Here is a 23350-nt window from a genome sequence, read left to right as displayed (position 1 = left end):
ATAAGTTTTGTGGTTTTGTTGTCTTTCCTTAACTTATTTTCTAATCATTACATTTGGGATTTTAATATAAATTTGTCAAGTATTGCATTTATGCACTTAGATTTAGGTAGATTCAGTAAGGCTTAGATTATCTCTGTTTTCATGCTTCTTTTGCTCTCTATATTGTAGCTGGACCTTTTTTTTTTTTTTTGGATGGGGGGTACTGATACCCTCATGTCCTGTTCTCACCATTTATGTACCTTTTTTTCTTTCCTTTTTAATCTTTTTATGTGGACTGAGAATTCTAAGGCAACTTTAGTGCCTTGATTCCAGTTTATGTACCTATCTTCTATTTGAATAAGGGATGTATTCAGTAAAAGACAGATATGTTGGTTCTATTTTATTTTTTATTTTAACTTTTGCTGAAGCAGGAACTTTTTGTGTGGCATAATGTCTTTATGCATCATTGGATTTGGACTTTTACCATCTGTAATTGAACCTTGCTGTAATCTACAATTCATTTAATTCTGTGACCTTAAACTTCTGTTTTGTGGAAGCAGACTTTTATTATTAGTAGAATGCAAAAGTGGTCCAAGGAAGGGTTGCAGCGTACAGACAAGAGAATTGGTCTCATGAATGAAATTTTGGCTTCTATGGACACTGTAAAGTATGATTTTCTCCAATATGATTAACTGTATGTATTTGATTATTTTTTACTTCAGATAAACAAGTTCGGTATCAGTTAATTATGTGATTCACATGCTTTAGATGTTATGCATGGGAGAGTAGTTTCCAATCTAAAGTACAAGTTGTCAGAAATGATGAATTATCATGGTTCAAGAAGGCATTATTACTTGGCGCGGTACAGTATAAGTTCAAAATTTTAATGCATTTTGTAATTATATTGGTTCCTTTTTATAGATATTTTCTATCTTGTCCAATTAAACCCTGTTTTTATATTGCTTGGGAATGCATGTGATAAGATTCAAGATAGCGTGCCCATAAAGACTTATTCAAGAAAGAAGTGTGAGAAGATAAATTAAGATAGATTATTTGATCCAGTATTTTATTTAGTTTTTTATTTAGATTTCCCCAGATTTTATTTAGTTGTTTAGATTTAATTCAATATTTTAGATATTTAGATTTTATGTAGTATTTTAGGTTTTTAGGAGATTTTATTTAGTTATCCAGTTATCTAGACTTTATTCAATATTTTATATTGTATTTATCATTATACATATGACTAGCAATTTAGAAGCTAGCATATCATGAGCATCAATAAAGCAGTCTTTTAAACCCTTTGGAGATTCTCCTAAATGTGGCTATTAAGGGAAGTATAGAACGAGGTACTTGTTCTAGACCATCTTAATAAATTTATTTCTCTTATTCCTTTTTATTTTCTATAGTTATTTTGAGCACCCAACAGCATGCATGCTCGCTTAAACAACTTGGTTCTGCTCATCTCATATTTGATTCTTTTCTATAGAGCTATCAAAATACATATCTGAAATGACTGTACCAAGGTTGTCCTTCCGGAACAAATAGAAAATGGAATATTTCTGGAAATCCAAATAATAAATTGCAATTATTATATTCTGTAATTAGTCAAATATACTTCGATTCCCCTTGATTTTGTATATCCCTATTTTTCTGTCTTGTAATTATTACCTAACATGTATATATTGTACTGTTCTTCTCAAAATAATATACAGGAGGATTTTCCACCAATATCCATGTGGCATCATCAAAGCAAACGGTTGGGGTCGAAATTGAAGATATTACTAAGTATGAAACAAAGTATGCTATGGAGTTGAACCCAAAATCTATAGGTGGATGAGGTATTGCAACTTTAGAACTTGAGGGAATCATTCGCTGGCCACCTCACGCTTGATTGGAAGTTCTTCCATGGCTTCTAGACTTGATGGGTTGACTATTCTTATGTGCCCAAAGAAACTCAATGGCAAGAACTAGCATGAGTGGGCACAATTTGTCATGTTGGTTGTTAAGGGTCACCAAAAGCTCGGGTTTCTATCTAGAAGAAAGCTCGGGTACCATTTGGTTGAGGTATATCTACAAATGAGGTCCGGTGGATTATCCCATGAGTCTTAAGATACTCTTCAAAGGCTTGACTTGAGTACTCTTTGGCATTATCACTCTTGAAGATTTGAGGAGCTTTAAGTTGATTTAGAATAAGGGAATGGAATTTTTTGAAAATTTTAGAGACTTATGATTTTCCTTCACAAGTATTAAGACATTAGAGCCGTATTAGAAGATCTATCATTCATTATGTGTTATTGTGATATTAGAGGATATTAAAAGATTTATCATTCATTATGTAGATATTGTAATCATACGAATACTGTGTAATTGTGATGTCGAGTTGGGTCTTGTCCTTTGAATCCTTACTTAAAAAATTACGGATTATCTATCTTACATTTCATGTTGAGACCAACCTTCCATTGCGAGTGTTTGGTTGTGCATCCTTTGTCTACTTTCATCGAGGATCAAAACTTGAACCCTAGTTGTTAAATGTCTCTTTTTAGGGTATTCACCTACTCAAAAAGGATAAAAGTGTTATGATCCTATTGTTGAACGTTTCTTTGTGAGTTGTGATGTGACGTTTTTGAAAGTACCCCATTTTATTCCAAGCCTTCAATTCAGGGGGAGAGTTTGGGTGAATTTCAGACTTGGGAGTATGAGGAACCTAATAAACTCCCACTTCAAACGTACCTTTTTTACTTGAACCTTGTTCCATTATGCCACCCTCATCTGGCCTTCCATCACCAGGCCATTCTTCTTTGCCAGAAATTGTGGAAAACAAGAAAATAGGGAGAGATGTAGAAAGACCACAAAAGGGAGAGTTATCTTTTTACACTCGAAAGAAGAAATCAAAAAAAAGTGAGCAACTAGTACCTGAAGCAGCATGAGAGTCAACACTAGAGGTAACTTAAAGCTAAAGTATTTGGTGGTTTAGAACCTCATGTTGCTCTTGAACTCTTAGAGGCCAATCCATCAAATGAGCCAAATGATCTCTTTCAAGTAAATGAATCTAATGATCTTGATCAAACAACCTCGATCTTGTACTCCAAAATATAAGGTTGATGGTATCCTTGACAAGTTAAAGGCTTGTCTAGTAGCAAGAGGGTTCACTCAGACATATGGTCTTGAGTACAACAAAACTTTTGCACTAGTGGTGAAACTGAATACCTTTAGAGTTCTATTTGTGGCAACCAATTTAGAATGGCTTCTTCGTCAACTTGATATTGAAAATGCTTTTCTTAATGGAGTGCTAAAAGAAGTCTACACGACTCTACCTTCAAGATTTGATAATGGAAAAATTGATCAAGTATGCAAGCTGAAGAAGTCTTTATATAGCTTGAAGCAGTCTCCCATAGCATGGTTTGATAGGTTCTCAAAAATTCTGAAGCCAGAAGGCTACAAGCAAGGATTGTTCATTAAGGTTGAAGGAGATAAGAAGTGCATACTTATTGTGTATGTTGATGATATAATTATCACAGGAGAGATCATGCTGAGCAAATAGCAATTATAAAGATTGCTCTTTGGAAAGAATTTGAAGTCAATGATCTTAGAAACTTGAAATTTGGGATGGAAGTTGTAAAATCAAAATGAGGTATCTATGTGTCTCAGAGTAAGTTCATATTTGACCTTCTGAAAGAAATAGGCATGCTAGGTTGTAAACTTGAGGAAACTCCTATTATAGTTTTGAAAAAGAAGAAACCAGAGTCTAAGAAGAACAGTGAGGAAGAGTCAAAAATATGAGGAAGATAACTCCGATAATGAAGCTGAAGAAGGAGAGAATGAGAAAGAAGAGGCTATTGATAAGGAAAGATATTAGAGACTTGTTGGGAAACTGATTTATCTCTCTCATACAAGACCTGATATTGCCTTTGCAGTAAGTGTAGCTAGTCTATACATGAGTGAGCCAAAGAAGAAGCATATAGAAGCAGCTTATAGAATTTTGAGATACTTCAAAGGTATTCCTGGTAGGAGATTATTCTTTAGGAAACATGAACAAATAACCGTAGAAGTATATACTGATGCTGATTGGAGAGGAACCTATCCTGATTGAAGATCAACTTTTGGATATTGTTCTTTTGTATGGGGAAATCTAGTTACCTAGAAAAGTCAAAAACAAAGAGCTGTATCTAAGAACAGTGCTGAGTCCAAGTTGATAGCATTGGCTCGCAGAATAATGGAAGAGTTATGGCTGAAACGAGCCTTCAATGAGATACAAGTCAAAGTGGATTTTCCTCAAAAGCTCTATTGTGACAATAAGGCTACTATAAGCATGACCTTAAATCCCATTCATCATGAAAAGTCTAAACATGTGGAGGTGGATAGGCATTTCATAAGAGAAAAAGTAGAAGAAGGAATCATTGACTTACTTGCCTACCAATCTTCAAGCAACAAATGTTTTAACAGAGGGGCTTCTTAAGCCTACATTTGACAGTTGTATAAGCAAGTTGAAGATGATTAGCATCTATGGTCTAACTTGAGAAGGACTGTGGGAATATTGAGCATTTATTGTCCAGCATTTATTAGTTGTTGTTAGACTTTATTAGTCTTTTTTAGGCTTTGTTAGTCTTTTCTCCTGGTTTACATATATATAGTTGGTGTATCTCAATGTGAATAATAAGAAAAGTATTTTTCTCCTTTGGAATTCCACAAGATCAGTAATGAATAAGACTGTGGCAAGTCAATGGATATGGGAAGATACCAATGCATGGTAGGAAAACTAATATATCTATCCCACACTCGGCCTGACATTGCTTTTGTAGATAGCATGGTTGTGGCCAAGTGACACTTGAATGAATTATATAGGATTCATGGGTATTTAATTGGATCTCCATGCCATGGCCTCTTGTTCAAAAAGTCTAATAAATAGAATGTGGAGATTTTTATAGATGCAGACTGCAAGTGATTAGGAGGACATGAAGTCCACTTTTGGTGCTGTATATTTGTTTGGTGCAATCTAGTCACTTGGAGAAGCAAGAAACAGAGTGTAGTAGCAAGTAGTGCAGAAGCTGAGTTGAGAGCAATTGCACTTGGGATTTGTGAAGGTATATGGCTGAAGTGGGTGCTTGAGGAGATAAAGAAAAATGTGAATTTGCCTATCAAGCTTTACTCAGATAGCATAGCTGCCATCAACATTTCACACAACTTAATTCAACATGATAAAACTTAACATGTTGAAAATTACTGGCACATCATTAGAGAGAAGATAGAGGATAGTACAATTCTCTGTACCTTACCGATATGCATTCCAACAAACAGCAGATATTCTCATCAAAGGACTAGCTTGAGACAAGTTTCAGTACTTTGTTGGAAAGTGGACATGATTAACATGTATCATCCAACTTGAGGGGAAGTGTGGAAATCATAGATTAATTGTATTAACATATTGTAAATATTACAATTAAATAGGGTAGATTAGGATTGTATGTGTTTGCTTTGTTTCCTATTTTTTCCCTTTATACCTAATTTTTCAGCCCCCCAAATTATTTGGCCATATTGTATTATGTTGCATATATTTGCCCTTATTTGGACAAATAAACGTAGAAGAAATTATTTCCATTTTTCCCTGAAGTAATCATTGAAGACTTAAACCTTTCTTAGCTCTAACACCATGCAAAAATAATTGAATATAACCAAGATTATTCTCTAGTTTTTAAGTCTTACTCGGTGAAGATGAATGTGGTTGTTGATAAAAGCAGAATTAAATTACTGATAGATAATAAATAACTAAACAACTATCAATTCTAGGTAACTGAACTATCAGATGTTAGGCTTTTGTGTGGGAAGACTAGTTTTGACCAACTTGCATTGAAATATTCAATTAACTCACAGTAACTTTTAAGTCTAGGATTCATCACTATCATTCTTTTACTAATTAGTTGGGTTTGATGCTAACAACCAAAATTCTCCAGCAATGGAAAAATTTTTTGAATGAGTTAGCACCCTCTTTTTCTAGCAAAATGGGGATGCCCTTCCCTGTCTTTTAGCAAGAAAGAATGCATTGAAAAGTGGGAAATGCTTTCCTTTCGCACAAACCCTATATTAATCATTCATATTTAAAGAGTTGTTAGTTTTATTATGGGTTCTTCATGCGTTATTTCATCAACTATTAATGTTGAAGATGAAAATAAAATACAGAACTTGAAAATCATTTTCAATTGTATTCTGATATTACTTTTTGGACTTTGACGCCTTTTTATTTTGCAGTGTAATGGATTTATACTAAACAGCATCCCAGTTTTTGTAACTGTTATTTCATTTGGAGTGTTCACCTTGCTTGGAGGGGATTTAACACCTTCGAGAGCATTTACATCCCTTTCTTTGTTCGCTGTGTTACGGTTTCCCCTCTTCATGCTTCCTAATGTTATTACTCAGGTCTTTCTTCTCCCTTATTCCTTGTTTGGGTAAATTTATGCAGCAATTATTTGCTTATTGTAATTCACAGTTCTGTACTTTTTTGTACATGTAGTTTGTTGTTTATTACAACTTTATTCAGTCCAGGGAACATTGAATAAATTAAATTAGTGATGTGGAGATTTTAGGAGACGCTAAAAGTGCAAGATGTTATTTCCATTATTGGTTTCTTTATGATGCTAAGCCAATTATTGTTTTGAGGAACTGTTCTTTGCAGAATGGTACTTAATTGAATCGTACAAATAGCGAATAGGTGGTCTAGAGTTTAGAGACAAACCTTCTACTTCTTTGTGAGGTGGTTTAGTAAATTTGGGATAGGTTGTTCCTCATTTTTGTTCAATAAAAAGGCTTTGGGAGAAAAAAAGGGCAATAAAGCTCTTTGGTAATGTGTATTTCTTGCTAGATTGTGGTCTGTTTCTTGTTGTGGAGGAATCCCTGTTCTCCATTGCTGTCCTAATTTCTCTGATCTTCAATGGTTTTAGCTTTAATGAGGCTATTCCATTTTACTTTTCTTATCCATGGTCAAGATGTATTGTACAATAGTCTTGTTTTTACTTTTTTATTTCTTTGATAAAATACCAAATAAGTGGCACAGTAAATTTCTGTGCTTCTGATATGGGAATTTTTTGTAACATTTTTGTTATAGTGGAGTTTCTCTTCAAGTCCTGATGTTATTGTTATTATTTCTTTAAAGGTTGTTAATGCAAATGTATCCTTGAAGCGTCTGGAAGAGTTGCTCTTAGCAGAAGAACGGATTCTTATGCCTAATCCCCCTCTAGAGCCAGGATTACCAGCCATCTCAGTGAAGAATGGAAATTTTTCATGGGATGCAAAGGTTTTTTGCTTTTCTGTTGTGATATTCTTCCTTTATTCATGATAATGCACATATACAGCTCTGAATATTGGTATTGTTGTGCTGTTCATGGGTGACATGGGTTTTACATGTCATGCCCCTTGATGCGTTTTAGTTTACGTTGGGTACTTCCCGTTTCATTGATTGTGGTTACTTCATTTGGTATTTTACACTGATCAGGAGGAGAATATTTTTTAGTTTGAGATTTTGTTTGTGCGTTAAGAGACTTGCCAAACTCTGTGGCTTGTATTTCCTTTCTATTTACGTTGTGCATCTTCTAAATACCAAATCATCTTTGAAGAGTCCTCTTAAAATCACTCCTACGGCCTTCAAACCATTTCTGATATCAGGGATATCTTTCCTGAAGAGTCAGGCCTTGTGGATTTTATTCTTCTATTTATTTTTTTCTCTTCAAAAGTGTTGAGAAAAAGTCTACTGGAAAGTTTTTTTTTTTTTTATATCATTCTCCATCTAACTGATTTCAAGTTTCATGTATTTAAGTATTTCCCCCTTCTTCAGCATGCCCAACGTGGATTGGATTTTTCTTGTCTTTGTTTATTGTATCCCTCTTAGTCTTATCTCTCTTTTTGTCTTGATAACTTTACCTTCTTTGAAGTATGGATATGTTATCTTCTGTGGATACATTATCTTTTAGACAGTTAGAATCAGCATTTACCATGCCTCCCAGTATTATATGAGCACGAATCTTTCTTGCACGTTATTAATTCAAATAATTTAATATTGATTCTGGAAACAGATGTACTAAAGTTTCCTTTGTTCAGGCTGGGAGGTCTACATTGTCTAATGTCAATTTGGATGTACCTGTTGGTTGCGTTGTTGCAATAGTTGGCAGTACTGGAGAAGGAAAGACATCGCTCATATCTGCTATGCTTGGGGAGCTTCCACCTACTGCAGATGCAACTGTTGTTATAAGAGGGACAGTTGCTTATGTACCACAAATTTCATGGATCTTTAACGCAACTGTACGGTCTTTATATGTTCATTTCTCTTTTCGTTCTATGTTTAATACTAGAATATTTTATGACCTTTTGTTGGAAAGGAATGTTGAACATAGGCATAGTACTATAGTACTATAACCTTGGTTTATGGTTTAAGTACAGTCATGTGCAGCTGAAGTCTCTACATTTTCTAACATTAGCCTCCATCATTCCTGCAAAAGCTAAATTATGTGACTGTTAAGGTGTTATCAATCATTAAAATCTTCAGTTTTTGATGCTATTCTCCCGTTTTTCCCTATGATAATTATTGGGTGACCCAACACTGATCAGTTTTCAATGCACAGGTGCGGGATAACATTTTATTTGGTTCTCCTTTTGACCCTGTGAGATATGAGAAGGCAATAGATGTGACTGAACTGCAGCATGACCTCGAGTTGCTTCCTGTGAGTATATGAAGGTTATCTGATTTAGGTTGTTCTTATAAAGTTAACATCCATTGTTAACAGGTCTGTGGCTTAATGAATAGGGTGGTGACCTTACTGAAATTGGTGAAAGAGGGGTGAATATCAGTGGTGGTCAAAAACAAAGGGTATCCATGGCTAGAGCTGTCTACTCCGATTCAGACGTGTACATATTTGATGATCCTTTAAGTGCCCTGGATGCGCATGTTGCAAGACAGGTTACTGTCATGCTAAATGACTGCATTTTTACTGCCTACTATTTTTATTGCTTCTTCATTTGTGATTAAGGGAAACACTTAGGCTGCTTCAGATGCTTGCATGCTATAAAAAGTTGTGATGTAGTAAATAAATTTTAAATGAGGGTGTTCTGAGAGGTAAATGAAATATGAAATTGTTTATCACTGTTTTAATGAGCTCTATATTAATCTTTGCTGCTTTGTCTCGTGCCATTAGCTATGGAGTTTTGATTTCCATTTTCAATGATAACATTATCTAACTTGCATGTCATTTCAGGTGTTTGATAAATGCATCAAAGGGGAATTGAGAGGAAAAACTCGAGTTCTTGTTACAAATCAGCTACATTTCCTTTCACAGGTCGATAGAATTATACTGGTCCATGATGGTATGGTAAAAGAAGAGGGAACATTTGAGGATCTCTCTAACCATGGACCACTGTTCCAAAAGCTTATGGAAAATGCTGGAAAGATGGAGGAGTATGCAGAAGAAAACACAGACAGTGAAAGTATGCAAAAGTCTTCTTCAAAATCAGTTCCCAACGGAATGCCTAATGATATGGCAAAAAGTGAAATTAAATCAAAAGAAGCCAAATCTGTTCTTATTAAACAAGAAGAACGAGAAACAGGTGTTGTCAGTTGGAAAGTTCTACAGAGGTAAGAAAGGCAAATAAATTGATCGAATATAAATAGAAGTACCATGTATAATTAGTGCATGAAGTGGTAATAAACTGGACACAACTGCGCACACCTCCCTGATCACATGCTTATGTTGCAGAATCTTGATGGTGGATTATATGGAAAAAGAACAATAGCGTGGAATTTTCATCTTATGTTCCTGTTTCATTTGGCCTTTCTATTTCCATGTACTTCTCTATTTGTTTATCTGGCCTTTCATCTTGTTTCGTTTTAGGTACAAGAATGCATTGGGAGGATTTTGGGTGGTGCTAGTACTCTTTGCATGCTATATCTTAACTGAAGTGTTGCGAGTTTCCAGTAGCACATGGTTAAGCCATTGGACTGATCAGAGTGCATCAGAGGGTTATAGTCCTGGTTACTACAATCTGATATATGCAAGCCTGTCATTTTGTCAGGTGTGATTTTAATATGTGCTAGATGAATCATTTTGCATCCCTTTCAAGTCATTGTCAATTAATTCCCTTTTTGGCTTCTGTGTTCATTGAAATAATTCTGCACCTGATTGAAGATATTAATCTATGACATAAATTTGTTTTTATGTATGTGGTTGTGTGTTATCTTAATACGTATCTTCCTATTTCCTTTCAATCCTTTGTAAATGATAACATTGTTATTACCTTAGCGCTTCATTGAGTTTTAGCTCTGTAAGATATTAATTTTCAATATTCTCTATTGTTTTTTTCCAGATTTTGGTGACTTTAACAAATTCTTATTGGCTAATCATATCAAGTCTTTATGCTGCTAGAAGGTTGCACAATGCCATGCTCCACTCTATTTTACGGGCTCCTATGGCTTTTTTTCATACCAATCCTCTTGGGAGGATCATCAATAGGTTTGCAAAGGATCTAGGTGATATAGACCGGAATGTTGCTCCTTTTGTGAATATGTTTTTGGGCCAGGTTTCCCAGCTTCTTTCAACATTCATCTTGATAGGGATTGTTAGCACAATGTCCTTGTGGGCAATAATGCCATTATTGGTGTTGTTTTATGGAGCCTATCTATATTATCAGGTACGAACATTCTATGATAGATTTTTGAGGACTGCTGCTTATTTTAAATATCATTTAGCAGTATCTAACAGAAGATAATTCATTAGATGGGTTTCTTCTTCACAAAGTCTCAATCTACATAAGCTTAGCTCCTAGGGGAATTTTTTTCGAAGTAGCAAAACTTTCTGCTGCCTTCTTCGGCAGTATGCATACAACTTGTCCCATCTGGCAACCTTTCTTGCTTTGCTCAGTGTTTAACCAGTCAGAAACATAGCGAAGCACTTTAGAGGTCATTTTTATTGTTTCTTTCAGTGGACAAATGCAAGCCTTTATGCCTTATTTGACAGGCTTTGTTGTCAGTCACATAAATATGGATTTCTTATCAATACCAAGTTTTAATCATTGCTAGTTCATAAATATTTTCCGTAAAAGTCTGTTTTCAGTATATGTTATGTAAATTGCTTTATGTATGCAATTTTTCTTCATTTTAGAGCACAGCCCGTGAAGTGAAGCGCTTAGATTCTATCAGCAGATCACCTGTATATGCTCAATTTGGAGAAGCACTTAATGGTCTATCAACTATCCGTGCTTACAAAGCTTATGATCGAATGGCTGACATTAATGGAAAAGCCATGGACAATAATATACGATTCACTCTTGTGAACATGAGTGGTAACCGATGGCTTGCAATTCGTCTGGAAACTTTGGGTGGCCTTATGATATGGTTTACTGCATCTTTTGCTGTATTGCAAAATGGGAGGGCTGAGAACCAGCAGGCATTTGCTTCCACAATGGGGCTACTGCTTAGTTATGCTTTAAATATTACTAGTTTGCTCACTGCGGTGCTCAGACTTGCAAGTCTGGCTGAGAATAGTTTAAATGCAGTTGAGCGTGTGGGTTCTTATATTGATTTGCCTTCAGAGGCTCCATCTATCATTGAGAGTAATCGTCCTCCTCCTGGTTGGCCATCATCTGGATCAATTAGATTCGAAGATGTTGTTCTTCGATATAGGCCAGAACTTCCACCTGTCTTACATGGATTGTCTTTCACAATTTTTCCAAGTGACAAGGTTGGCATTGTCGGGAGGACAGGAGCAGGAAAAACTAGCATGTTTAATGCTTTATTTCGACTCGTAGAGTTAGAAAGAGGAAAAATCTTAATTGATGACTGTGAAATTGCTAAGTTTGGACTGACTGATTTACGTAAAGTTCTTGGAATTATCCCACAGTCACCTGTTCTCTTTTCAGGTATTTACATTTTTCATTCCTTTTTAACACAGTTATCTTATGACTCTTAACTCAATATCAAGTTTCATTGCAACTATAAATTATTTTCTTCATAATCTGCTCAAGTCAATTACATGGCTTGTTAACTGAAAAGCTTTCCAATCCCATTTCATTACCATAAGGAACAAGCCTACCTCCTTCATCCTCTATAGAGAAGCCATGCACTAAATCTCAAAGAAGCAAAACTTAAGCTATTAAGTGCTTCCCATGAATATTTGTGTTGTAGCATAAATTCTAGGTGAGCCTCTACCTTGTACTAACTCTCGAATTAAATTTCAGGATAATGAGATTTTCAGTCTTTCAAGTTTATTTCAGTTACCGAATTGGTCCCTCAAGTTTAATTTTTATTAATTTGGTCCCTTATGTATTATTAAATTATCACATTGGCCCTTTAAGTTTTAAAACACAAATTGATCCTCAAATTAATCTAATATGTAAAGTATATTGATAACTTCGCATGTATTTGTAACTAAATGAGAATAAACTGGCCCTCAAATCAATTTAATTTTTATCAATCTAATCCCTTAAGCTGTACTTTGTTCTTTTATTTTTTGAAATTTCTATGTTTGTTCTTTTCCTACCTAAATAATTGTACTTCTTTTCTTTAATTTACGTGGCTGTCATCAATATTCTATTGTTTATGTAAGCAGATTTTAACAATATTATCTACTCTTTAAACAATAAGGGCCAAATTGATAACTAAGTTAAATTTAAGAAACCAAATGGATAATGGAGGCAAATTTAAGTGATTAAAAGTTTTATTATCCCTTAATTTAATTTACAAACCTATCATCGTTTAAGCTTATGCTTCTCAGAAGGGTCTAGAATTGTTTTGCCAGTTTTACTTGCAATGAATACATGGTAAACCTCCCTAACTTTTGAGGGAGGGATTACAGTGGGAAGTGGGAAGGCTTACCAAGAGAGGGAAAAATTAAAACAACATTAATTGGACTTCTGATAGCCGCATCAATCTTTTACAGATACTTTGCTATTTAACTGTGGTATGGGTGGTAAAGCTTGCTGCCTTGACTTGTCTGTGAGGATATTCATTGCCTTGCATTTAATTGTTTTGTCATCAACTTAATGTGCCATACATAGCCTTTGGATAAGCCTTACAAACTAAGTGGTAGTTTTATCAAGTTTAGATTTTATTACTTGGGAGTTTTGGAGTTTGTTTTCCCTGTTTAACGGAGACTTATAATTGCTTGTCATCATGCAAGATTTTCAAATAACCTTTCTTTTGGTGTGTAAGCCTTTCCACTCCTTATCACTTCACTTTAACCTTAAATTTCAGCAATTTCTAATTCGTAGTTTATCTCTATTGTCTTAAATTGTGTTTTGTTGATACGGGCTTTCAACTTAATTTGGTTTCATGGATGTAACAATATGAAAGTTCAAATAACACTAGCAATTTAATTAATATCATATAGCAACTTACAGGAAGTGTGAGATTTAATCTTGATCCTTTTAATGAGCATAATGATGCTGACCTTTGGGAGGCTCTGGAGAGAGCACATTTGAAGGATGTGATTCGGAGGAATTCATTGGGGCTTGAAGCTGAGGTAAATGCTAAATCGTTCTTTAATTATGGTTTCTTGTGTTTGGTTATAATCTTACAGATGTGGTTTCTGCTTCTTGAAGTGGTAAATTGTATTTTGGGTTAAGTTGCATTATTGTCCCTAATCTATTCAACATAACAATGTATCCTCTATACTAATTAAACTAGAGCAATGTTGCCCTTGTCATTTAAAACCCAAAATGTCTATTATCTAAAGCAAGTGGATCCCATTTTAACCTCATCCCTGGGATTCTGCGTTTAACCTCGTTGTCTCTATTTTCCCTCGTCTTTGGGTTTTTGCGAGAACCATGCTCTCATCACCATTCGTTTACATTAATGTCAACTTCATTATCATCACCATTTTTGCTTCCTCCAACTTCCAACACAAAAGCTTGCCCTTATCTCATTCTCCACCCGATGATCCAAAGCACACAACGATATTTGCTGCCATTACAGAACATGATGTTTCAGATACTACTATTGTTAGAGGGAAGAAGAAGATAAGAGGAGAAAAGACTATTCATCTCATAAAGTCGGCTAGAGGGACAAGACACTATATATTCTACCCTAGACACGTGCCATAAGAAGTAAGGGTCCTAGACTGTCAATACTATCCTATGATTCAGCAACAATTAGAAAACACAGTAGCAGAATGCGTAAAGACGATAAAGCCCTCTATAAAAGCAGTAACATATAACAATACTCCCCCACTAAAAAACATCCTTGTCCACAAGGATAGTGGTAGAAGTTGGAGCATCAATGTTGAAGTGTGGAAATTGGTGTTTGATAGCTGAGGGGTCTTCCCAAGTGGCATCTTCTGGTTGAGAAAATTTCCAGCGAACCAAAACGTGTGCCACTGGTAGATTATGGTGCTTAATGGGCTTGCGACCCAATATTTCCTCTAGTTCCAGCATAAATTGAGCCTGCTCATCCACTGGAGGCAAGGTAGGACTGGCAGGTACAGCAGGGTTAACATAATTTTTTAGCAAAGAGACATAAAAAACCGGATGCACCCTAGTGGTACGAGGAAGATCCAGCTCATATGCAACCGAACCTATTCATTTTACTACCTTGAAGGGTCCAATGTAGCGTACAACCAACTTATGCAAGGAAGAATTGTTCAAAAGGTTCTTCCTAAAGGGGTGCAACTTAAGAAAGCCCATGGCCCCCTCAGCAAATTTGCATTCAGATCTGTGTTTGTTGGCTTGCTAGACCATTCAATGTTGAGCCTTCAATAAGTGTTGTTTCAGGAGTTGGATGGTAAGCTCCCTAGAAATACAATTTCTGTCAACTATCTCATTAGGAGAATCTCCAGCAATGTAGGGTAGATGAGTTGGGGGTGGAACCCCATACATGGCTTCAAAGGGAGACATCCCAATCAAAGAATGGAAAGTGGTATTGTACCATAACTCAGCTAAGGGCAGCCATTTGACCCATTGTTTTGGAAATCACCTGTCATACAACGAAGGTAAACACTCCAAGCAACAATTAAGCACTTCGGTTTGACCATTGGTTTAGGGATGTAAGCAGAGGAAAACTGTAGTTATACCCCATATAAACGAAAAAGCTCTTTCCAAAACTTGCCACGAAAAATGGGATCCCTGTCAGACACAATTGACTTGGGAAAGCCATGTAACTTAACAACATTATCCATGAAAAGATTGGCCACATCCACGACAATAAACAGGTGCTTAAGAGCCATAAAGTGAGCTGCTTTAGATAGCCTGTCAACCATTACTAAAATAGTAGTTTTAGAGTAAGACGTGGGGAGGCCACTAATAAAACCCATAGAGAGCTCGGACCAAACATGATTAGGTAAGGGCAAGGGTTGTAGAAGCCCAGGCATAGCTATTAGTTCAGGCTTAAAGCGTTGACATGTCGTGCATTGATGCACATAATTGCGAACATCTCCATGCCCTTCCAATAAAAGAAGGAAGCCAGCCTTTTGTAAGTAGGATTAATACCAGAATGACCACCTATGCCATCAGCATGAAAAAATTTGAGCAAATCATCCTGAAGGCCGCGGTCACATCACCAAATTTAGCCTCCATTTCTTTAAAATAGTCATCCCAAGAAAGTTCAAAAAGCAGGCGTTGTTTCACAAAAGCTAAATGCCATCTTAATGTTCGTTTTTCCAAATGAATGCTCAAAAGTCAGATTCAATGTCCAATAGGTGTTTCATCCACAGCAAAGAATTGATGACAGCAGTAAGACCACCCCGAAAGTCTGTACCGTCAAACTTAGGAAACTCTACTCTAGTATGTGTGGTATTTTGAGAGAGAAAAAGTATATTTCTCATTCATGTGTTTTCTAATGTACAAACTGAAGCTATATATACACATCAAGTGAAGTAAAACCTAATAAATGCTAATAAAGCCTAATAATGACAATGAAGGCTAATTATTGACAATTATGAAACAATATTCCCACATTCCCCCTCAAGTTGGATCATAGATGCTAATCATATCTAACTTGCTTATACAACTCTCAAAGGCAGGCTTAGGTAGTCCTTTGGTGAGCACATCAGCAGCTTGTAACTTGGTAGGTAGGTATGTCAAACATACAATGCCTTCCTCTACTTTTTCTCTAATAAAATGCTTATCCACTTTAATATACTTGGATCTCTCGTGTTGTACAGGATTCAATGCCATGCTTATAGCAGCCTTGTTGTCACAATACAACTTCATTGGTGGATCAATTCTTGTATTTCTTCCATGACCCTTCTTGTCTATAGTTCTTCTATGATTCCCTGAGCTAATGCTCTCAACTTTGATTCAGCACTGCTTCTGGATACAACTCTTTTTTTTTTTTTTGCTTTTCCAAGTCATAAGGTTTCCCCACACAAATGAGCAATATCCAGAGGTGGATCTCCTGTCTCCATAGGTCCCCAGTCTGCATCTGTATAGATTTCAATCATCCTCTGATCATGCTTCTTGAATTGCAATCCCTTACCAGGTATACCTTTAAGGTATCTAAGAATCCTGTATACAGCTTCCAGGTGTTTCTTCCTTAGATCACACATGTATTGACTTGCTACACTGACAGCAAATGCAATATCTGGCCTTGTATAGGATAGATAAATCAACTTTCCAACTAATCTCTAATATCTGTCTTTATCAACTATTTCTTCTTTTTCATTGTCTTTTTCTTCTTCAACCTCATTATCAGAGTTGTCTTCTCCTTCTAACTCCTTACTGCTTTTCTCAGGCTTCTTTTTTCTTGAGACTACAATAGGAGTTTCCTTAGTTTTACAACCTAACATACCAATTTCCTTGAGAAGATCAAGTATGTACTTCCTCTGAGATACATATATGCCTTGTTTTGACCTTGCAACTTCCATCCGAAAAAAAAAAATGCTTCAAGTTCCAGGGATCCTTGACTTCAAATTCCTTACCAAGGATAGTCTTTATCCTTGCTATTTCCTCAACATGATCTCTTGTAAGAATTATATTGTCTACATAGACAATAAGGATGCACTTCTTAGCTCCCTCAGCCTTAACAAACATCATATGATCTGATAATCCTTGTTTGTGACCTTCTAACTTCAGGACCCTTAAGAACCTGTCAAACCAAGCTCTAGGTGACTGTTCCAAGCCATATAGGGATTTTTCCAGCCAACATACTTTGTCACTTCTGCTTCTATCAAACCCTGGAGGTAGACTCATGTAGACTTCTTCCTTCAATTCTCCATTTAGAAAGGCATTCTTAATATCTAGTTGATGAAGTTACCATTCAAGATTGGCTGCTACTGCTAAGAGAATTCTAATAGTATTTAGTTTTGCAACTAGTGCAAACGTCTCGTTGTAGTCTATACAATGTCTTGGTGAAACCCTTTGCCACCAACCATGCCTTTAACTTGTCAAGTGTGCTATCAGCCTTATACTTTAAGGTAAAGACCCGCTTGTAACTAACTAGTTTCTTGCCTTTAGGTGTCTCAACAATCTCCCATGTTTCATTTTTCTCTAGAGCTCTCATTTCCTCCATAACTGCATTTCTCCATTCTGGTATTTCCAGTGCCTCTTGAATGTTGTTAGGAATAACAACTTTATCCAAATTAGTGATGAAGGCCTGGTAACTAAGAAAGAGAGGCTTGTATGATACATGCTTTTGAATCGGATGTAAAGTACAAGTCCGAGGTTGTTTCTGGAGAGCAATAGGAAGATCAAGTTCAGCAGATTCACTTCCTTGTTCTGAATCATCTGGCTTACTAGATGGATCAGTGCTTGGTACTTCAGCTTTAAGAACTACCTCTGGTTCTGACTCTCTTGGTACCTCAAATACAAGGTGCTCACTATCTTTTGATTTCTTCTTTCGAGTGTAAACCAATAACTCTTCTTGTGGTCTTTCTACATCTCTCTCTGTTTTCTTGTTTTCCCTAAATTTTGGCATAAGAGAAGAGGTTGGTGAAGGTGGGGTGTTTGACGGAAAAGATGGTGAGGGTAATGGTTTTAGTGAGGGCTCAAGAAGTACATATTCTGTGTAAGGTGCTAGTTCAAGTCTGAGATTCACCTATACTCTCCCTTTGAATTGAAAAATTGGAATAAAAGCGAGTTTCTTCACAGAAGGCAACATCAAGGCTTACAAGGATGCATTTAGAAACAGGACCAAAACATTTGTATCCTTTCTGAGTGGGAGAATAGCCAAGAAAGATGCACTTGATAGCTAGAGGTTCGAGTTTACTGTTTTGGTGGATATGAACAAAGGCTGTGCAACCAAATACCCGAAGCGGAAGTTTGGTTTCAATGTGGGATGTAGGAAAAACACTTTGCAACTTTTGGAGAGGAGTTTCAAAGGATAAGATTCCACTGGGCATTCAATTGATAAGATAGGTCGTAGTTAAAATGGCATCCCCCCAATAAAACTTTGGCACATTGCAAGTGAACATGAGTGTGCTTGCAACTTCGAGGATATGTCTATTTTTCTTTTTTGCAACCCCATTTTATTGAGGGGTATGGGCACAAGTACTTGAATGGATAATACCATGATTTTGGAGGAAATGACTCGAAGACTGGTTGAAATACTCAGTACCGTTATCAGTGTGTAAGACTTGGATGCTGGTATTGAATTGGTTTTTGATCATGGTGGAGAAACTCATGAATGTGGATGCAGCCTCAGACTTGTTCTTTAAAAGATAAACACAACAAATGCGAGTATGGTCATCAATGAAGGAAATGAATCATTTTGTTTGAGTATGGTTTGGAGTACGAGATGGGCCCCACAAGTCACTGTGAATGATTGTGAAAGGTTTGGTGGGTGTGTATTTGGCTCTGGGAAAGGAAATTCGGTGGTGTTTGGCAAGTTCACACACCTCACACTAGATTTCACTATAATTCAAGTTGGTGCATAAGGTTGGGAACCCTCATTGAAGGTAATGAAAATTAGGATGACCCATCCTCTTATGCCGTAACATAAAATTATTAATGTTAGAGGTAGACACAGAATTACCAACAATAGGTGAGTTATCCACTTGAGTGACGACCTCTAAATAATAGAGCCCCTCGTATTTCTTGGCACTGTTGATTGTCGCACCAGATGATAGGTCGTGAAATACACAATGGGACGGGAGAAATTTACCGAAACAATTTGACTGTCTGGTCAATTGACTGATTAAAAGTAAATTGCAATCAAGTTTTGGTACATGGAGAGCAGATTCTAAAACAATGGAATCTGATATACAGATACTCCCTTTCCCCACCACAGGTACTAAGGAGCTATCTGCAATTTTCACTTTAACATTTCCAGCACATGGGGTGTAAGTGGTGAACAATTGATGACAGTTAGTCATATGATCAGATGCCGCGGAATCTATAATTCATACCACTGCACTTCGAGTTGTTTTAAAACTTGAAGAAAGGAACCCCTTTTTGCCACTAATGCTATAGGTGCAGATTTGGAAAAATTAGTCATAACACTACAGAGGAGTATATAGAGCACTTGAAATAAGGGAAAGGCTTCATAATAAACTGAAAATGGAAGCTACAACCCAATATAACTCCAAATCCAGCAAAACAGGCCATTAACAACACCATACGACCTAATATGGTTCGAAAAACAATGTACCCATACACCGAATTCTGCTAGATCTGGCTGTAGAGAGTGCGTCATCACCGTCCGAGAAGATTGCATCCTAAACGGAGCCTTCACACGCCTCCACGCGCTGCCAAAAGCTTGCTGACGTAGTTCGCAGGGGCCAAGCGCGTATGGTCCACACGCGCCGCCATTCTCCATTGCCGTTCTCCATCGTCGTCCTAGATTTCGCTGTTCAGAGCCTCCTGTGTATGTCTAGGGTGGCGATGAGATTCAAAACTCGCTCCACCATTGTCCACACAAATGCCCTCACGTACTGTTTAGAAAGTCTCATTTTAGCCATTCCAGAACTAACCGAATTTGAATTTTTGAGGCTAATGCTCTGATACCATGCAGTATTTTGAGAGAGAAAAAAGTATATTTCACATTGATGTGTTTTCTAATGTACAGACTGAAGTTATGTATACACATCAAGTGAGGTAAAACCTAATAAATGCTAATAAAGCCTAATAATGACAATGAATGCTAATTATTTACAATAATGACACAATATTCCCACAGTATGTTTAGTTGGAACCGAATAAGGTTGGGTGGGTGTTAGAAGAATGCCCTAAAAAGAGCCAAACTGAGGTGGTGGTGGTGTGGAAATATGAGGAGGGGAAACGGCAGCAAAAGGAGTGGCTAGGTGAGAGAATAATGGGGGTGGAGGAATAGAAAGAGTTGGTGGAGGTGTTGGTGTGTTCACAAAAGGAGTGTGGGATGGTTCGCCAGTTTCAAGTGTAATAGGACGAGGTGGTGGATTAGTAATCATGGAATGCTTGGCCGATATATCAATCATTTGGTTGATAACTAATTCATGGTTTGCTTCATCTCAGAAATCTCCTCGGAATGCTTGTCCAAAGTTTGTTGAATGCTTTGAACAAATGCTGATTGCATTTCCAGGCGGTGTTCAAGATCACCCACACACTCAGTAGAGGACCGCGTCTCTGGCAGACCCATGGCCAGAGAGACAACTCTGATACCTAATGTTAGAGGGAAGAAGATAGAGGAGAAAAGACTAATTCATTTCATAAAGTCAGCTAGAGGGACAAGACAATATATATTCTACCCTAGACACTTGCCATAAGAAGTAAGGGTCTTAGACTGTCAATACTATCCTATGATTCAGCAACAATTGGAAAAATAAAGGCCTCTATAAAAGCAGTAACATATAACAACTATGCACCAATCTGTGCCAGAATTCCAAACCAATGAGCTGAAAGAAGAAAAAGGATTCAGCAACAATGAAGAAATAGAGGTTAAAGACACTGTTTTGTCTCTGGTTGATGCATCATTGGCAAAGAACATAAGCAATGAATTCTTGCCGGATTCTTGATGACTCGCTTGATGGGACATAGAGGGCAATCATGGAGGGGAAGGGGAAGACGATGACGCTGATGCTCAAGAGTAGTGACGCTTGGATGGCGACAATCAAGAAAGCAGAGCCATTGTTAAGCCATGGAGATGGTAAAGCAAGGAAAGATAAAGACGATGATAATCATGACGACATCATTGAGAAAGTCTAAGACTTTCAACAATACGGCGTCATTGAGAAGGGAGAAATTGATGAGGTTCTCATGGTTGCTGATGTTACCATTGATGGTTTCTGCTCCAGCAGGTGTGGCACTCATGATCAGTGGCCTTCATTGTTCAAACTTCGTTCTCTCCAGCTTAACGGTTAAACATTCAGGTTTTAAATAGTAAGAGCAACATTGCTCTAGTTTAATTAATTTAGAGACTACATTGCTACGTTGAATAGTTTATGGGCAACATTGTCCTTTGTGAATAGTTTAGGGGTAAAATTACACTTTAACCCTTGTATTATTGAGGTTTTTCTTTGCCTGTAAAATTAGTTCAAATCCCATTCAAATTGAGTGTTAGCGGTATTTCATAGACATTCTTTAAAGTAAAAGTTGTGCATCCTGTACGTTTCAGTGGTTAAGGTTATTGAATTTGGTATTAATCTGTAATATTATATTTTGTCAAGGTATCTGAGGGAGGAGAAAATTTCAGCGTTGGACAGAGGCAACTATTGAGTCTTGCTCGTGCATTATTGCGGAGATCAAAGATATTGGTACTTGATGAGGCAACTGCAGCGGTTGATGTCAGAACTGATGCACTGATACAGAAAACAATTCGAGAAGAGTTTAAATCCTGTACCATGCTCATTATAGCTCATCGACTTAATACCATTATTGACTGCGATCGGATCCTTCTACTTGATGGTGGGCAGGTATGCCTTGTATCTATCTTATGATATGTGAATTTTGTAGATTTAATACTTATTCTTGAGAGCTATTTTAGCTAAATTGGACATGATACTAATATTTTACGTTGTCGAAGCTCCGTGAATATGGGACCCCTGAGGAGCTACTGTCAGACAACGATAGTGCTTTCTCAAAGATGGTACTAAGTACTGGAGCTGCCAATGCTCAATATTTACGCAGCTTAGTGCTCAATGGGGATGGTGGAAACAAGCCAGTGCAAGAGGGGAAGCACCTCGATGGACAGCGAAGATGGCTAGCTTCCTCTCGCTGGGCAGCTGCAGCGCAATTTGCCCTTGCTGTCAGCCTGACCTCATCCCAGAATGACCTTCGCCAATTGGAAATTGAAGATGACAACAGTATTCTCAAGACAGCCAAGGATGCCGTTATAACGTTGCAGGGAATTTTGGATGGAAAGCATGATAAAGAAATTGAGGAATCTTTAGATCAACACCAGATATCACCTAACAGATGGTGGTCATCCCTTTTCAAGATGATTGAGGGTACAATTTTGTTTCATAGTTTTAACCAATATATTAGCATTGTTTCTCTTTTCTTGGAATTTTGTTGGAAGTTGTACATGTTTTATAGTTACCTTTGGTTCACCCTATGTGGAACTTAATATGCCGGATAATTTTCATAGCAACTAGAATCAACTTATTGTGGAATCTGTTAAAATTGCATTGTTTATAAAGCCATTATTTCAGACAACTATAATCTGCAAATCAATTATATTTTATGTAATATGTTCCCAACAAAATATTGACATGATTTAAAAAAAAAACAAATAAAGATTTATTTGTTAGCAGGACTTGACTCAGAATTTCCCAGATGTGGAAAATTGCCATTATGAGAATTGATTTGAGATGGTGGGAGATTACATGTCAAAACAAGTTCTCTAACTTGGATTCTTATCTGTGTCCCAGGTCTGGCTATGTTGAGCAGATTAGCCCGGAATAGGCTGCACCAATCTGACTACAATTTTGAAGACACGTCAATAAATTTTGACCATGTTGATATGTAGGGAAATCTGCTCTCTGCATTAGTTAACATTAGTCTCAGCCTTCTTCCTGCTTATGAATTGTTCAATAAGGGTGTTTTAAGGCCCATTTTAATCTGCTGGCTACACAACCCAGATATGTATAAAGGAATATATTTTTATGTGGTCATATTTTGTACTCGAATTTGTAGGAAGGTTTAACCGTGAATTGCTGGGCTACAAACTTTTGAAATAGTTCATTAGCATAATCTAGAAGTGGAACAGTCTTATCAATAGAGCTTCTGAATGTATTTTTAGTGAATCTAATTGAATCCCTCCAGTCGGAATATTGATAAACAGTAATAGGTGACACGTGATTTTTTTTTTTTTTTTTTTTTGCCCCCTCAATTTGGATATCAGTTTGCCCATCTTTTCAGAGAAGTCCTCTATGAAGGATAAAAAGCCGCAATTGTCCCAAACAGAAAAAGAAAATGACAATTGTGGGAGGTTTATTTTGCATGGAGTAAAAATAGGGAGTTTTCTTACCAACAAAGGCTGGTCCAGTTGGTAATG

General features: G+C 36.7%; 1 protein-coding gene across 2 annotated transcripts in view; it reads left to right on the top strand.

The window, feature by feature from the left end:
* Window positions 1-23104, top strand: part of LOC129287198 (ABC transporter C family member 2-like) — a 65576-nt gene extending 42472 nt beyond the window's left edge. For both annotated transcript variants that reach the window (XM_054923387.1, XM_054923386.1), the window contains 15 exons: window positions 540-646; window positions 748-841; window positions 6223-6390; window positions 7124-7264; window positions 8065-8265; window positions 8586-8684; window positions 8768-8920; window positions 9216-9592; window positions 9849-10029; window positions 10321-10644; window positions 11115-11871; window positions 13351-13472; window positions 21522-21767; window positions 21878-22301; window positions 22725-23104. In XM_054923387.1, coding sequence (XP_054779362.1) covers window positions 540-646; window positions 748-841; window positions 6223-6390; window positions 7124-7264; window positions 8065-8265; window positions 8586-8684; window positions 8768-8920; window positions 9216-9592; window positions 9849-10029; window positions 10321-10644; window positions 11115-11871; window positions 13351-13472; window positions 21522-21767; window positions 21878-22301; window positions 22725-22822 — 3492 coding nt within the window. In that variant the 3' untranslated portion in view covers window positions 22823-23104. The remainder of the gene's footprint in view (window positions 1-539; window positions 647-747; window positions 842-6222; window positions 6391-7123; window positions 7265-8064; window positions 8266-8585; window positions 8685-8767; window positions 8921-9215; window positions 9593-9848; window positions 10030-10320; window positions 10645-11114; window positions 11872-13350; window positions 13473-21521; window positions 21768-21877; window positions 22302-22724) is intronic.
* The last annotated feature ends 246 nt before the right edge of the window (window positions 23105-23350 follow it).

Source organism: Prosopis cineraria, unplaced genomic scaffold (assembly GCF_029017545.1).
Source record: "Prosopis cineraria cultivar Desert tree isolate PC_DT_omini unplaced genomic scaffold, ASM2901754v1 PC11, whole genome shotgun sequence".
Lineage (NCBI taxonomy): Eukaryota > Viridiplantae > Streptophyta > Magnoliopsida > Fabales > Fabaceae > Prosopis > Prosopis cineraria.
This window is presented reverse-complemented; position numbering and strand designations above follow the sequence as displayed.